This window comes from Trypanosoma rangeli (assembly GCF_003719475.1).
Source record: "Trypanosoma rangeli strain AM80 chromosome Unknown Tra_15.4_contig_00072, whole genome shotgun sequence".
NCBI lineage: Eukaryota > Euglenozoa > Kinetoplastea > Trypanosomatida > Trypanosomatidae > Trypanosoma > Trypanosoma rangeli.
In genome coordinates, this window is record NW_021705818.1 from 27,849 (window position 1) to 42,415 (window position 14,567).

The 14,567-nt window shown below is 55.4% G+C and overlaps 7 protein-coding genes and 1 pseudogene across 7 annotated transcripts, besides 9 other annotated features; all 8 read left to right on the forward strand.

Moving 5' to 3' along the window:
- The first annotated feature begins 78 nt into the window (after window positions 1-78).
- Window positions 79-113: a sequence feature (A-rich).
- A 159-nt stretch (window positions 114-272) lies between these two features.
- TraAM80_02954 (hypothetical protein) lies at window positions 273-494 on the forward strand (annotated as a pseudogene).
- An 88-nt stretch (window positions 495-582) lies between these two features.
- Window positions 583-626: a sequence feature (GA-rich).
- Window positions 627-748: 122 nt separating this feature from the next.
- TraAM80_02955 (uncharacterized protein) lies at window positions 749-2,797 on the forward strand (the record flags this gene model as incomplete). The annotated part of the gene is made up of 1 exon (XM_029379941.1): window positions 749-2,797. One exon carries the CDS (start codon window positions 749-751, stop codon window positions 2,795-2,797), a length of 2,049 nt encoding a protein of 682 aa, XP_029240157.1.
- Window positions 2,798-2,919: 122 nt separating this feature from the next.
- Window positions 2,920-2,975: a microsatellite.
- Window positions 2,976-3,271: 296 nt separating this feature from the next.
- On the forward strand, window positions 3,272-3,571 carry TraAM80_02956 (uncharacterized protein; the record flags this gene model as incomplete). The annotated part of the gene is made up of 1 exon (XM_029379942.1): window positions 3,272-3,571. One exon carries the CDS (start codon window positions 3,272-3,274, stop codon window positions 3,569-3,571), a length of 300 nt encoding a protein of 99 aa, XP_029240158.1.
- Window positions 3,572-4,089: 518 nt separating this feature from the next.
- Window positions 4,090-4,123: a microsatellite.
- Window positions 4,124-4,211: 88 nt separating this feature from the next.
- On the forward strand, window positions 4,212-4,520 carry TraAM80_02957 (putative ABC transporter; the record flags this gene model as incomplete). The annotated part of the gene is made up of 1 exon (XM_029379943.1): window positions 4,212-4,520. One exon carries the CDS (start codon window positions 4,212-4,214, stop codon window positions 4,518-4,520), a length of 309 nt encoding a protein of 102 aa, XP_029240159.1.
- An 864-nt stretch (window positions 4,521-5,384) lies between these two features.
- Window positions 5,385-5,909, forward strand: TraAM80_02958 (putative ABC transporter; the record flags this gene model as incomplete). The annotated part of the gene is made up of 1 exon (XM_029379944.1): window positions 5,385-5,909. The coding sequence occupies one exon, from the start codon at window positions 5,385-5,387 to the stop codon at window positions 5,907-5,909; it is 525 nt and encodes a 174-aa protein (XP_029240160.1).
- Window positions 5,910-5,950: 41 nt separating this feature from the next.
- On the forward strand, window positions 5,951-6,412 carry TraAM80_02959 (ABC transporter; the record flags this gene model as incomplete). The annotated part of the gene is made up of 1 exon (XM_029379945.1): window positions 5,951-6,412. The coding sequence occupies one exon, from the start codon at window positions 5,951-5,953 to the stop codon at window positions 6,410-6,412; it is 462 nt and encodes a 153-aa protein (XP_029240161.1).
- Window positions 6,413-6,852: 440 nt separating this feature from the next.
- Window positions 6,853-6,905: a microsatellite.
- A 176-nt stretch (window positions 6,906-7,081) lies between these two features.
- Window positions 7,082-7,106: a microsatellite.
- A 637-nt stretch (window positions 7,107-7,743) lies between these two features.
- Window positions 7,744-10,917, forward strand: TraAM80_02960 (uncharacterized protein; the record flags this gene model as incomplete). The annotated part of the gene is made up of 1 exon (XM_029379946.1): window positions 7,744-10,917. The coding sequence occupies one exon, from the start codon at window positions 7,744-7,746 to the stop codon at window positions 10,915-10,917; it is 3,174 nt and encodes a 1,057-aa protein (XP_029240162.1).
- Window positions 10,918-11,324: 407 nt separating this feature from the next.
- Window positions 11,325-11,349: a microsatellite.
- A 260-nt stretch (window positions 11,350-11,609) lies between these two features.
- Window positions 11,610-11,641: a microsatellite.
- A 9-nt stretch (window positions 11,642-11,650) lies between these two features.
- TraAM80_02961 (putative protein kinase) lies at window positions 11,651-13,702 on the forward strand (the record flags this gene model as incomplete). Its single annotated transcript, XM_029379947.1, has 1 exon — window positions 11,651-13,702. The coding sequence occupies one exon, from the start codon at window positions 11,651-11,653 to the stop codon at window positions 13,700-13,702; it is 2,052 nt and encodes a 683-aa protein (XP_029240163.1).
- A 708-nt stretch (window positions 13,703-14,410) lies between these two features.
- Window positions 14,411-14,437: a microsatellite.
- Window positions 14,438-14,567: the final 130 nt, after the last annotated feature.

The following is a 14,567-nucleotide window of genomic DNA, read 5'->3' on the forward strand; positions in this document are numbered from 1 at the left end:
GTTTGCTTGTAAGGTTTGGCTGTTGCGGTGTCTGTCGGCGCGGGCGTATGAGGGGAGACGAAAGTCTAAAAAAATTTAAAAGAAAGAAGCAGCAGAAAAAAAAAAAAAAGAAACGTGCGAGGAGGAAGCGTAAAGACGGGAAGGGCCCCTCGCAGGAACTCAGTGTGTGTGGGCAGGGTGAGGGCAGACCAACACCTTGCGCCGCGGGCGTTCTAGCGAGAAGGCTACGAAAGGACGGCGGGTTCCAACGACGCTTCGACACGTGTGCGATGTTTGATCACTTCACTTCACTGTCACCCCCTCCCTCCCTCCTCCTCGAGCACAGACGGGCCCACCACACAGAGAGGGCGTGTCTTTTTTGGCGACGAGTCTGCCGTGTACACGTGGCTCTGGACGCAGTGTGTATGTATGTCCGTGTGATGTTGTTGTTGTTGTTGTTTTTGGTTGGTGGCGGAACGATTTGTGTTACGTCTGTTTGTTGTTGTTGTTGTTGTTTTCTTTTTGCTGCTCCTGCTGCTGTTGTTCTTATTTCTTCCGCGAATGTGTGTCTTTACACAATTCTTGTTTGCGGTGTCGTGTGGTGAAGACGCAGAAGCTGAAGAAGAAGAAAAAAAAAAGAGAAGGAGGTATAATATATATATATATTTAGCTCACAGAGACCCATAGCCGGTGTTGCACACGTCTCAGTGGAGCGCAGCCGGTAAGGTGGCCGGGTGTGTGTGTTTGTGTCTGTTGACGGCCCCGCATCATGTCTGTGACGGGCGTCTTTAGCAAAGGCCGCGGCATCGGTCATGAGGCAGCCACCTCCATCCTGCGCTACATCCCACGCGCCCGTGTGCCGTGGCAGCCGAGCCGCTTTGGCCGCGAGAACCTCACGGCAGACGATCTTGCGGTCCTATGGAGCCGCGGCCGCTACCGGCATGGCCCAGGCAACTACAACAGCGGCTACTACACAGAGAAGACGCACGTGTTGGAGGACAATACGGTAACGATGATTCCAAAGCATGAGCTGGAAAGGTACATGCCGGACATCAGCATCGGTCCCAAGGCCCTTGTGACGCCGGTCTCGCTGATGAGTGCCCGAAATGGTCACCGCGTCACGCATGACATGCTGCACTCGTACGATCCGCACATTGGTCGCCTCGCTAAACCAGCTGTGGTGGACCACGACAACATTACCGTCGAGGACCCAAACCGCGTGGGGCTCAACGCCGCAACGCTCGACTGTCGTGGACGCATTTACCGTTGGTTGCGGCGTGGACCGTTTTTTCAGGAGGATCACTACTTTCGTCGGTCAGTGAAACTTAATCGTGACGGCACCGTCCCCGCTGCCACTCACGAGGCTTCGCTGATGCGCAAGATTGTGCGTCTCGCCCAACGTGGTCATCTTAAAGCGGCATGTGAGGAGTATCGCCGTGTGACAACAATCCCACCGGTCGAGGTGTACCGTGCACTAACCGCCTGTTGTGTTCCAGCAGGACTTATTGCAGACGCCGTGGCTATTTTTGAGGATGGTAATGCAAAGCTCTTCTACGTGGCACGCGATGGTGAGGTCCTGCAAAATGTGATGCGCTGCGCCATCAAGGCAAAGCACCGTGTGCGTGTGATGTGGGTCTACAACGTCATGCGGGGGCGGTACTACGAGAATGTTGTCGTGCGTGCAGAGCTTGACCCCATTTGGCGCTACCGGATTGCCCTGCTTGCGCTGGAGTACCTGCTGGACCACAACTGTGCCGAGGAGGCGAGGGCGGTGTATAGCTATCTCGTTGATGAGAACCTCTTGCAGTGCGACGTGCATGTGCGTGTCGGTCTTCACATGCGAGAGGCGCTCGCGAAGGGTAAGAGTGTGGGGTTCAGCGAGGAGGTGATGCATGCGACATCCCTGGTGAAAGACGCCACAGCCGTGGCACCGGAAGTGGCGCGTGAGTTGTACCAGCGGCACCTTGAGGTCCTGCGCAGCAATGAGAAGAATAATAACAGTAAAATTAGCACGGCAAGACATGAGGAGGTGCCGGGGTCGGTGTGGTCCACGCATGGCCCACTCACCGCCATGGACTCCACGCAGAACGATGCGCTGTCATGGATGCAGCAGAACTATGGGGATGTTGACATTTCTAGCGTTCTGCGATGGGCCAGATTTCGTCACTCAAAGGATTTGATGGCGAAGGATCGACCGCAGTACCTGGTGCGTGCCGCGACGTGGATCGAGCTGCTTAGCAAGCGGAGTCACGCGATGGAGGAAGCGCCGCTGACGTACATGCGCAAGTCAAGGCCGTTGTCTCTTAATACGAATGCAAATGTGCGTGTCGCGTGGCAAACCCTCGTGGGACGACCAGACGGACCCCCACGGCTGCTGGCACGCGAAGAGGGTTACACCTTCCACCACGGCGAGCACGTCCGCTTTGTGACGGAGAAATGCCGTCATCCGGGGGAGACGCTGCAGTCCCGCTTCCTCGCACTGCAGCCTATTCACACAGAGGTGTCTGCGAAGGAGGATTTCCACGCGATGTACACGCAGCGGCAGCAGACGTATGCTCTACCCGGCACTGTTGTTACTCCTCCTGCACGCATCCTGCACCACTCGGTTACGAGGGAGCTGCTTGATGGTGGTGGTAGTGGTGGTGGCGCTGGCGCTGGCAAACATCATCATCGCAGTACGCCTGCGGCGGAGGTGAGAACTAGCGAGGCAACGAAAGAAGGAACCTTGCACCCTGGCAAGTCGCGTGCGGCTTCCGAAAAACACAGTGCCAATGGGACAGAAAACAGTGGTGGTGGCAGTGTCACACCGGAGTTCTAGAGCGCAGGAAATAGGAGGGCGGAGGGGGGAAGAAGTGGGGTGAGGGTTGAAGAGCAATAGCGATAAAACGTGTCACGGAGGAGCTCTCTTAGAAGGGGAACCTGTGCGTGTGTGTAGTGGAATTGTTGGTTTGTTTCATTGCGTGGTTCTTTCTTCTTTTTTTTTCGTTTTGTGTCTGCCAGCCGCTCGTCTTTGGGGAGGGGGGGAACTTGCGTGGGGAAGGCGACTCTGCGTGCTGCAGCGATGCGGTGTGCATAAATCAAGGCACCGAAGAAGCGGTGGAGGAAGTGACGCGCCGCTTCGTTTCTTTCCCACTCTCGCTGTTTGTGGAGTTGCTGCGGCTCCTGCCTTCTTTATCCTTGCCACTCGTGTCACACACATGGTGTAGTTTGCTTGGGTCTCTGTTGGGGAAGCAGTGGGAAGGGGATATGCTGAACCGCCACGGCACGCGTCTGGACATCGGGACGCCGGAGGATGTGGCGGAGCTCGAAGCGGCGGAGGTGGCGCTGCGGCAAGACGGCGGCGTTTCACACCCTGGAGGTGGCTCATTGCTGGAGAGAGAGCTCAACCACGAGCACCACCAGCAGCGGCGGCGGCAGCAGCAGCACGGCTATGGCCACTGGCCACAACAGCAGAAGCAACCGCCGCGAGGCAGCGGTGCCGCGTCGTAGTTGCCTTCACCTTACTGATCCATCCACACTGCAACTAGAGCTTCATGTCTATACATGCGCATGGCACATCTGCCCTTGCGCGTCGCACGATACACAGACATAGATGCAGGCCTCATAGGTTTCGTGAAGCGATGGGGACGAGGAGGGTGGAGCAGGGCACTGTCCGGGGCTGTGACAGATACGTTGTGAGTGGGTGCTTTTGTGGGCGTTGTTTCTGATCACCGCTACTTTTATTGGAGGAAACTGTGTGTGGTGTGTTTCATTCGTGCTAGCTGCCGTTGCAGCCTGTCTCGTTGCACCGTGGTGTTTTCTTTCTTCCTGGTTTTCCCTTCTTCCTTGCGATGTGTTTGTGTGGGTGCATCGCACGCCAACATCAGCAGCAAAAGGAGGGTAGCGGGGTGTACTTTTGCAGTGACGCATTTTGTCTTATTCTTCTTCTTCGTATTTTGGCTTCTCACCACCGTCATCCCTCCGCTTTGCCACGTTGTTTCTTTTCCCTGCGCTCTCGCCGCTTCGACTCAACAAACACGAACATACGGCACTATTGATTTATGCGTAAGCAGGCATCTGAATTACTTGCAAGGAGACGATAGCCATTTAGTGAGTTGTACTTGCGTATGTACACACGTACACACACACAAATACATACACGCACTGCGTTGTTGGGTGTCACTCGGTGTTCATGCACGCAGAGGAACTCGAGGAGATTGAGGACCCCCTAGCGCTCTCGCTCATACTCAGTAATGCGTTCTCTGCTTCTTCCAGTCGGGTCTCTAAGAAGCCGCTGGCTGCTAAGCGGCCTCGCGGCACGTGGTGGGGTACCTCCCTTTCTGACTCAGTTGCTTGCGGCCAGTCATTGCGAGGCAACGGAGCGCAAGCGGGCGTGGAAGGGAGTCATGTTTGAAATATGTGTGTCGCTCATTTGTGTCGCCAGCACCCCGCCTCTTTGGTGGTACTTTGGGGATCAGCATTGCCCTGAGACCCGCGTTGTGGACCGCACCGCACCGCACCGCCCGTCCATTCGACCACCGCTCCGGGCTCTGCTACAATGATTCTGTGCTCCGTTCGGACGGAAAGCAAAACCACATTTTCCCGTACTGCAGCCATGTCGTCAAGCGGCATTTACTTCTGACTGCAGCGGCGGCGACGACGCGCACCTTCCTGTGAGGGGGTTATGCGCCAACTTCCTGGACCTACCCTTCTTTTGCTTTGCAGTCGTCTCCGTTGCAGAGCTCAATGTGATTCCAGAGCTGAATGATCCCCTGCTGCTGCATTGGGCCGCCTCTAAGCACCGCACGCAGCCGCTGCTGGGCGATGTGGCGTAACGGGATCCTGGTATCGACTTCGTGGATCGTTTTTCGGCTCTGGTGGTGACGGGCCCCCTGTTCCTTGGCCCCGCTGCCAACGTCTCTCCAGCACTTCTGAGTTGGCTAAAATCCGCGTCACTGTACTTCGGCCTAGTGTACGCGGGGAAAGCCCTGACAGTGTGGTGGAGTTTGCGGGACGATATCTCCCATGGCGGTGTGTTCGCGGTGATCAGCACCAAAGCCCTAACGTCGGATGCCTTTGATGTTGAGATACGAATAAATCAGAAGGCGATTGCGGTGCCCAGGACCGCCATTTCTGTGGAGACTACTCCGGCGGCATCAAGGTGAGCACCGCCGATATGTACATCGTTTTTGGGCTTCTCGCGCTCCGGTGGGTGTTGTATGACTTTTACCTTGAGCAAGTCAAGCATGTTTGTGAGAAGCGCATCGTTACGCCGTACTTGACGATACCCATGGGTTATGTAGGGCCCTCCGCTGCAAAGTTGATTGGGTGTACCAGCACCGCTAGTTGCGCTTACGATTGTGTTGTCGCTTCTCTACCCTGTCACCCTTCTGGCACGACGTCGCGCGGTTGAGAAGGACCTACGGATGTGGGAAATCATGGGGATTGTGGGGCTGCTGCAAGCCGGTGCCACAGTTATGACGGTGTTCTGCCTTCTCCCACCAACGTCGTTCTCCATCACGTTGGGGATCCTCTTTTGTTACGAGCTCATGGATGGGTTGACGCTGAGAGACGTTTGCTTTGACTTTGACGGCCCCAACATGGGTCTTGTCCTTGGCATCACAGTGCCAGACTTTTTTTTATACCTGCTCCTGACGGCGTACGTCGAGGCGGTGACGCTACATGAAAGCGGCACGCCTAAGCACCCGCTGTTTTTTGTCATTGACCCCTGGAGACGCTGCAGGGGCCGTGTTTGGCAGTGGGGCGGATGGGCGGGACCCGAATGGCACCTACGAGGAGATGGGGGCATCTGTGAAGTACGCCCTTCAGATCAAAAGACTACGTCGGGAATACGGGCGCGGTCGACGGAACCTTCTGGCCGTCAACAACCTCTGCCTGAAGATGCTGGAGAATTGCATCTCCGTTCTGCGTGGCTGCAATGGCGCGGGTAGGCCCACGACGATCGACATGATAACAGTCAAGACACGCCCGGATGCAGGTGATTGCATTGTGTTTGGACGTTCCGTGCGTCGGCAATTCTCGCAGGTGCGGTAGAACCTCGCGCTCTGTCCACCGCACAATATTCTCTGGCCGGATTCTACCAGCCGCGAGCGTCTTCAGTTTGTTTGCTTTTTTTTTCTTTTTGTGCGGTAAACGAGACTGCAAGGCGTCTGCGCTAAGCGGGGAGCGGAAACGCAGGTTGAGCCTTGCGGCGGTGTTTGTTTGGGGAGTCCCATTAGTGCTGTTGGAAGGACCCACCGTTGGCATGGCCCCGGTTGCGTGTCGAGGTGTGTGGACGTCGATTAGGGCCATCGTCACGAAGTGCCCCGGACTGCTCATAACGCACCACCTGGACGGGGTCGAGGCGCTGGCCGGCTGCGTTTCCATCGTGGCGGAGATGTCCCTCCGCATCCACGGCGCCTTTTTCTGCCCCACGGTGGAGCGCCTCGTGTAAACCTGGCTCCCGGACGCCGTCCTCAGCGAGTAACACAATCAATGTTTTGTGTGCGTTCTGCCAACAGAGAATACCCCTGCGTTCAGTCTTTAAGGCGCTGCGGCAAAACAAGTCCCGGTCGGCATCACAGACTGCAGCGTTTTGCAGCCCTCCATTGAGCAGGTGTTTATGTGTATCAGCAAAGAGGCGTTGGCGGCACCGTGACTGTTGCCAAAGATGGCGTGTTGTGTTTTCCTCTTCCGCTCACGTTGTTGTTGTTGTTTTATTATTCCGCTCTGCATTTTAAGACGCGGACGGAACAGTGGGAAGAACAAATCATCATGTAAAAACAAAAAAACAAACAGTTTTATTCTCCTTGGAAGTGTTATTTCTCCCATTCGCCCTAGTGGTGGTGTGACACACACACAAACATATATATATATAGTCACAATAAACATCATTCTTTTTTTCTCTCACTCTCTGTATGTGTCTCTGTCTCTCCCTCCTTCTTTCTATGCGGGCATATATGGCCTCGCCGCCGCCGTCCATCCTCGCCCCAGTGTGGGGCACCCTCTGTCCTTCCCCCTTTGAGGGTCTGCTTCTCTGCCGTGCTTCCCACACGCCGTCACCGACCACGCATGTCTGTTGCTTCTCGGAGGTCCGTCGAGGGCTCTGCTTCTCTTTCCCCACCCCTCCCTCCCTCCCTCCCTCCTTCTGTTTTATTTGCATCTGGCTCGTTTTGCCGCGCGCTTCGTCCGCTCTTCCATTGGTGCTGCCACATCCCCCCACCCCGGGCACGGACGGGCAAATGCGTCAACCGACAAGGGGAGGGGGGGAGTTGGAGGAGCAGCAGAGTGGCAATGGGGGCCGTCAAAAAGGGTGAACCATGAAGAAACCAACGAGCGCCAGTAAAAGAAGCAAGCGACTGGAAGGACGTGCCGTGCATACATCCCCTTTACTAGAGCCTGCGCAGCCTTAAACTATTCTCTTAGGCTAACTTGTGGGTGTGACGTGGGGGAAAGATCCGGTGGTGCAGCGAGTGTGCGGCAGCCATGTTCACTGTATGTGTGAGGTGGCATCCGTTGCTGTGGTGCAGTTGGAAGGCGCCTCGTAGTGGGTGATTTGTTTTCCTCTGTCTGTGCGTGCCTGATATGCGAGACGCTCATTTGACCGCCACCAAACTTCATGCCTTTTTATTTTTATTCCCTTTTTTTTTGTCCTCCTTCGCGGGAGGGTTGTAGAGGGCACAGGCAGGTTAGCAGGAACAACTTGGGGTGACAAGCGGCAACAAACCAAGCAGTGGCAATAAAATAAAAAGAGGAGGAACAGTTGTTGGGCATTGTGGAAAACAGATGGGGGGTACTGTCAGCAATCCACTTGCCTTTCGCCGGGCTATTGTTTCGCTGCATTACAAGGAACACCCACTTTCAGGCGACGCCGGTGACCTGGAGCTTTTTTGGCGCGCGCTCTTTTGCACTTGGTTAAGCGACGAGCAGCTTGCCTCATTCTGGACGGCGGAGGATGTACGATTGCTGCGCATGTACCGCCCGGGCCGGCTGGCTGCGGTCCTCATTGCCTCCATGCAACAGTTGGAGGCACTTATTGCGCTGAGCTGCGAGGCGGCGGCGGAGTTGGACCCTGGCAACAGCGGGGATGTGGGTGAGAACCCCTCTGGCGGTGGCCTCGCCACCGTCAAGGTGGAGGGGGCGATGAATTATATGCAGCCACAACCGTCGCTGCGCAGAAGGGAGGGGAGGGCGCTTAACCCGTGCGCCGCGCTGAACGCCCTGCGGTTGATTGGCGGGGCGCTCCCCTACTGTTTTGAGGATATTGAGGAGCTGACGGCGTTGCTCCGCGAGGATGCAGACGCGACAGCGAGAGGTGGGCGCATTCCCGTTATTGTCTCGCAACGCACGCGCGAATTGATGGATGTGGCGAATCGGACGGAAAGCCCCTACGCGGCGGATTTTGCCTATCACTTTTTCTTCCGCGGGGAATTCTGCCCTTCGCCACCCCAGACTTCGCCGGGCACGCAACTCGTGGAGTTGTACCTTAAGCTGTTGTTTATGCCAGGCGTCATGACGGCCGCTGTACCGTGCCGCGACACGGAACCGCGGCAAGAGCCCTCGCACGCGTCCTCGGAGGCGGCCTTCAATGCGGAGTTACTGCTGCTCCTCCGCCAAGGCTGCGTGTCGCCTGCCCTCCTGTTCAGCCTCGTGCGCGGCGCAACACCAGCGGACGTCCAGGACCGTTTGGCCAACAACCAGATCGGCGGCAGCAGCAGCAGCAACGTCTCGCCAGAGATCAACTGGTCACGTGCGCAGCCTGCGTTTGCACTGGGTAGCGACTACCACGCCATCATTCTACGCACCCTTCTGCTGCTGCTCTCTGGGCCCATTTACGCCCCTGCCGCGGAGGTAGGCCCAGCAACAGCAGGGGAGTTGGAAAAACGAAATTGCTCAAAACGACGACGTGAGGCAACGAGTGCCTTGATGGCCAGTGAATTGTTCGATGGCGAGAAGCAGTCCTTGGCAGCAGTACTGTGTGCCTCACTGTTATACACGGTGCGGTTTTATGCCAAGAAGTCCACGACGCCCTCCAGCTACGCTGCCGTCTTTTCAAAGAGACCACGCTCCTTGGCGGCGCATACGGCCGTGCTGGGGCATGCACTTGCCATCCTTGCCATGGGTATCTACAGCGGCCCATCTATTTTGTGCTCTGACCCACAGCTGCCCGTCCCATCCGAAAGTCGTGTGTCGAACGTTTTTTTCAGCCTTGTGAAGGCCGTGCTGGACCGCGCGGAGACACACTTCTCTGCTGACAGCGACACAGCGACGTCACAGCAATCGAGCATACACTTACCAGACCAACTAGGGCACGGTGAGACGGACTCGTTGAGTTATGCCCGGAGTCTTGTGGAGGCTATGCTAATCTTGCTGGAGAACCCGTTGAGGGCTTCGGTGGAGAAAGACCCGCAGGTGAGCATCCCTTGTGCACCATTGGTGTTGCATTTGCTCCTTTGGGTGATGCAGCAAAGCCAGGTTGCCCTTGACATTATTGGGGGTCGACCGTATTCCTTCATGGCATTTATCCACAGTATACTTGTATCGAGTAAGGTCTCATTAAGTCGCTTTGGTGAGGGGCAGCTCTCACTTCTTTGTCTTCTTATTCTGCTGCGACGGCCATCGTTCCTGAAGCTCCTTGCCACACGGCTGCCATCACACGCCTCAGGTGCGACAGCGACGGAGGTGGAGAAGTTTATGCGCGTACTTCGAGTCGCCATGCCGATGCTGCCACAAAGTATTCGCATAACCGCTGACAGTGATGGAGAAGGCACTTTTGGTGGGGAAAAAGACTCGGATACACTTTGCCTTTACAGCTATGGGAACCTGCTTGTGTTGGCCATGTGCTATGTCCTCTCCCCCAGCTCCCCGCGCTGGTTCCGGCCGCTGTACAGATCAGCGGTGGAGGTTCTGCACACGCTGCAGGTCGTCTTCACGCATGCCACCCTGATACCAAATGTGTGCCTGCGGCGGCATGTTCTCAATGAACATGTGATGTTGGAGTTGGTGAGTAGCCTGGCCCACCTGAGTTCGCGCCGGGTGCTGCGCTTAGGTACGGAGCCGCAGCGTGCATGTCTGAAGATGATACATGTACTGCTGGCGCTCATTCAATCCACCATCGGCCCTGTGCAGAACGCAGATGGCTCCTGGTGCTCCGCCGCCAGGCGCGTTGGGGAACTAGATGGGATGGAGCTCGTTCCGCTCTTGTGGAAGCTGGCTGTGGGGGACAGCCTCCGTGCTCTCGCGGGGCTGACTTCCACGGCGGCCGGGCCATGGCAGGAGGAATTTGGGGCGGAGGCGGAGAGCGCAATCAACGCAGAAGAGGTCATCTTGGAAGACTCCATGTCGTTCAGTAACCCCTTCACAATTCCGAAGGGTGAGCGGGGGGGTATGGAGCCTCCCACAACAGTTGCCTCCGGCGCTGCGGGTGTGTCTTCCACAGTCACCTCGCTGCATGACTTTGCGCGTCAGTTGTTGAACTCCAAGGAGTTCAACAAGCTTTATCGTATTGTTTCTGCCGTCCGCGTTGGGCTGAACAACGAACAAGAGAGACCTGCATCCGTGTCACATCCGACAGTGGATTTTGGTGGGGAGGATTTACGCGGCCCCATGATGATGAGCCCCGCTGGGTCACTGCCAGTCTCCAGGCGGATATGCCGGGATCCTGAAGGGTGTCAATTTGCGTGGGCTGTGCTGCAGAACGCCGCAGCGGTGTTGGATGAAATACAAGCGCATGAACGCGAGGATGAGGAAGCAGGAGGAGGAAGAGTGGGTGACACGTATGGTCTGAAGGAGAAGGGATCGGGGGCTATGCTTTCCGGTGGCGTCACCATCGCACGCAGGCTAGTGATTGACAGCGGTGGTACCGGCAGACGCTGGCTGCTCGTACAACTCTGGCGTCAGGTTCACATGTTTAACTTGTCGCCGGCTATGTTCGACTACCGGAGCACGCTAATAATGTAGGAGTGAAGGAAATAAGTGGGGAGGGAAGAGATCCTCCTTAGTTTGGTGTAGAAGGCTTTGGTTGAACCCCATTATTTGAGCACATATATTACGTGCGACAGTCACGCAAATAATTGTTTACGGACTGGCCATATCGATGCGGTCCTCATTTGTTTTACGCAAATGCGCAAATGAAAAGTGACCGTTGTTGTTGTTTTTTTTCCTTATCCTTTTTTTAGGCATGATACATACAGTATGGTTATTATGATTATTTTTTAAAAAAAAATTTTTTTCTCTCCGTATGTAATCTGATTGCGTGTCCGCGTGTGTGTTTATGGGTTTATGGGTTCTCTGCTCCCTCTGCCGGGATGCAGCAGATTCGCCGTGGTGCGGCTAGTGTGCAGGCAGCAGTGATGCATCACCGCCGCTTTTTGTTTTTGTTTTTGTTTTTGTGATGACGGTGCCGTTATTATTATTAATGTTTTATTCCTCCTTTTCTATTGCTCTGGAACTACGAGGGCCTCGGCACCAAGGGGAATTGGGGCACATTAGCACAGCACGCAGATTGTGTAAGAGAACATATAACTGTACATACAGAGATTGTCGTTGTTGTTTTTGCTTTTGTTTTGGGCACGGCAGCGTATTTGTGTGTGCGCCGCAAAGAGCGAGAGAAGAGAGGGGTTCAACGCAAAGGAAGGGCGTAAGCACACACGTATATAATATAAGATATATATATATATATATACAATACTGGATGAGCACGTTTCAACTGAATCGGTCTCGTATCGCCGGCAGCAAGTCGTCCAAGGACAAGAGCTTCTCATCCAAGGGCAAGATTGAGAAGTACAACCAGGATGGCACAGAGACGATTATTGTGATGGGTCGTCCCTTTCGTGTGGTGCAAAAGATTGGTGGTGGGGACAAGCATACTACGAGCTACAAGGACTTCGGCCGCAAGAACTTGAAGGATACTCACTCCTACGTCGTCTTGGTGGAGAACGTGGAGAACCTGTCAGAGTTCCCGCGGCACTTTGTGTTGAAACGGTCCTTCTTCAACGTGGACGAGGTATTGCTGGCGCACCGCGAGCTGGAGGTTCTGGGGCGGGTGAAGGACAAAGGCATTGTGAAGGTGTTCCACACGGAGATCACCCGCAGTGATGGGAAGCTGGGCGTCACCGTTGCAATGGAGTACTGCAGCAGCGACTTATACCGCCGGCTTTGCACAGACACACGGGTGCCTGAGGGAGAGATTGTGCAGGTCCTTTTGGCCGTCACCAGCGTCGTGGGATACCTGCACTCGCGGCAACCACCTATTGCACATCGTAACATTACCCCGGAGAATATTTTGATTCACTCCGGCTCCATTGGGGCCGCGTCCTACCGTCTATGCAACTTTAGAAGCGTCATGACAGAGGCGTATCATTGCGCCAACCGTGAGGAGGTGGTGATGGCGGTGGAGGATATTGAGCGAAACACGTCGGGTGGGTTTCGCGCGCCCGAGATGGCAGACCCAGGCAGCGGCAAACGCATTGATGAACGCGTGGACCTTTGGTCCATCGGGGTGCTGCTATACTATATGATGTATCTGCGCCTGCCCTTTGGGGAGACAAATATGGGGCTGACAGGCCGCCTCAAGCTACGATTCCCTGCAGGGACGGAGATGTGGTATACCGGCTCTCTCCGCGTGGTTCTAACGCACCTGCTGGAGCCGGATCCAGAGAAGCGGTGGGATATATTTGCCCTCACCAACTTCCTGCGCTTTGACGAGGACATCAGTAAACACATTGGCACATTCTTCTTCACTGTGACGGAGTGGCCTGACGGGTGGGAGCAGCAGGACATCAAAGTGGTGAATCGCGTGGCACCACCCAAAGCACCGCCTGTGCGAGTACATGGTGGCCCCCCGCCTACCGCTAACGTCGCCAGTGCTGCAGATACAGGCATGACAGATCGAACGCAAACTGACGAGGAACTGGAGCTAGGCTCCCCGATGGGCGATGAAGGAGAGTTTGAGTTGGACCCGGAAGCGCTCGCGGCACTAGGTATAGACGTTGACAGCGCAGACCCTGAGATGCGGAGGTACTGTAAAACGCTCATCCAAGAGCAAAAGGAGGTCTGGAGAGCGGCGAAGGTCGCCAAAGCAAAGAAGGTCAGGGGTAGCCAACCACAAGAGACGCGTGAGGAGGGTTACAAAGGACAGGGGGCAGAGCAGCCTCAACAGCAAAAGGAGGAACCACCAAAGGAGGATAAACAGAATTTTTTTGAGGACTTGTTCGCCCCGGCTCCTGCACCTCAGCCCACATCCTACAGTTTCCCTGCCGCGGCTTCTCAGCCAACAACGTCGCCAGACGTTGTGCATGATGAAAAGAATTGGCAGGATACACTTTTCCACAGCGCACCGGCGTCGCAGCAGCTCCCCCAGCAGCAGCAGCAGCAGCAGCTACCGCCACAGACACGAAATTCATTTGGCGTGATGGACATTGGCTGGGGATCTGGGGTACCGACAACGGCACCGGTTGCGGGGTACGGTGTTGCGGACGTGTACACTGGACCTCAGCTGGTAACAGCGGCACCGTTGGCAATGCCGCAGCAACCGCATCAACAATACCCGTCCCAGCAGTTCTCTTCTCCGTGGGAAGGCAACGCGTCCTCTGGGCCTCAAGCACCGCCGATTCAGCAGCAGCAGCAGCAGCCTGTTGTTCAGCAGGCCACAATGGACGTTACAAAGGGAGGTTTTCCACCACGTCCCTCGTTTGAGCCGAATCCAGCGAAAAAGAAGGATCCCTTTGAGGATCTCTTCTCTTAGAAGTGTATTATGGCGAATTTTCCCCGGCATATAAATTAACGACATAAATGTTGTTGTTTTTTCCCTTGGAGCTGGCGAGGCGTTGTGTCCCATCTCAAACTACTTTGTCGCGTGGAGGGAAGCTCGTTTTTTATTTATCTCGTTTCTGCCTGTCTGCCTTCGGCTCGCCACTTTACAGGTGGGCACCTGGGTTGCATTGCCGCTGATGGCAAGGAGTGAACAAAGGGACGCCAGGGGCAGAAGAAGAAAAAATAATAATAATAAGAAATTGTTTGATGGGATGATACGATACTTGTGACGCTGCGTCGCGTGGGGGTGGAAGCCACAGCCACACGCACACAGAGAATTAGTGAAGGAAAGGGAGGCAAGGGCGCAGGGGGGGGGCAGGCGTGTAGGACTGACAGGAGCTGCGATAGGGGCAGCGGCGGCTAGAGGCAACCAGGGCGTGTGAGAGTGGACAAGAGCGACGGTGAGAGGCGGCATGTGAACCTGAACTAGTTGGGCGTTGAAGGTGCTGTGCGGTTGCACCGCGGCTTCATTGTTAGGGTTCACCACCTGCCTTGGCTCCTCTACGCTCCTCCGCTGGCCTCATTTCCTTTTAGCGGACCCCGTTGCTGTCCCTCACTCGTCGCTCCCATGTGTAGTAATAACCGAAAAAAAAGGGGGGGATTTAGTGAAAAATAATCTCATATAGAATCAATGACTGTGTTTTTGTTTTGTTTTTGTTTTTATTTTGGCAATGAACTCACTGCCTGCTTTCCTCCGCCCTCATTTGCGGTTTGCCAAAAGTGGGGTGTGATACCCGAAGGGGCGCAGTGGGCGGTGGCGCGTATTGTTGGGTTTATTCCCCTTTTTTTTTTTTTTT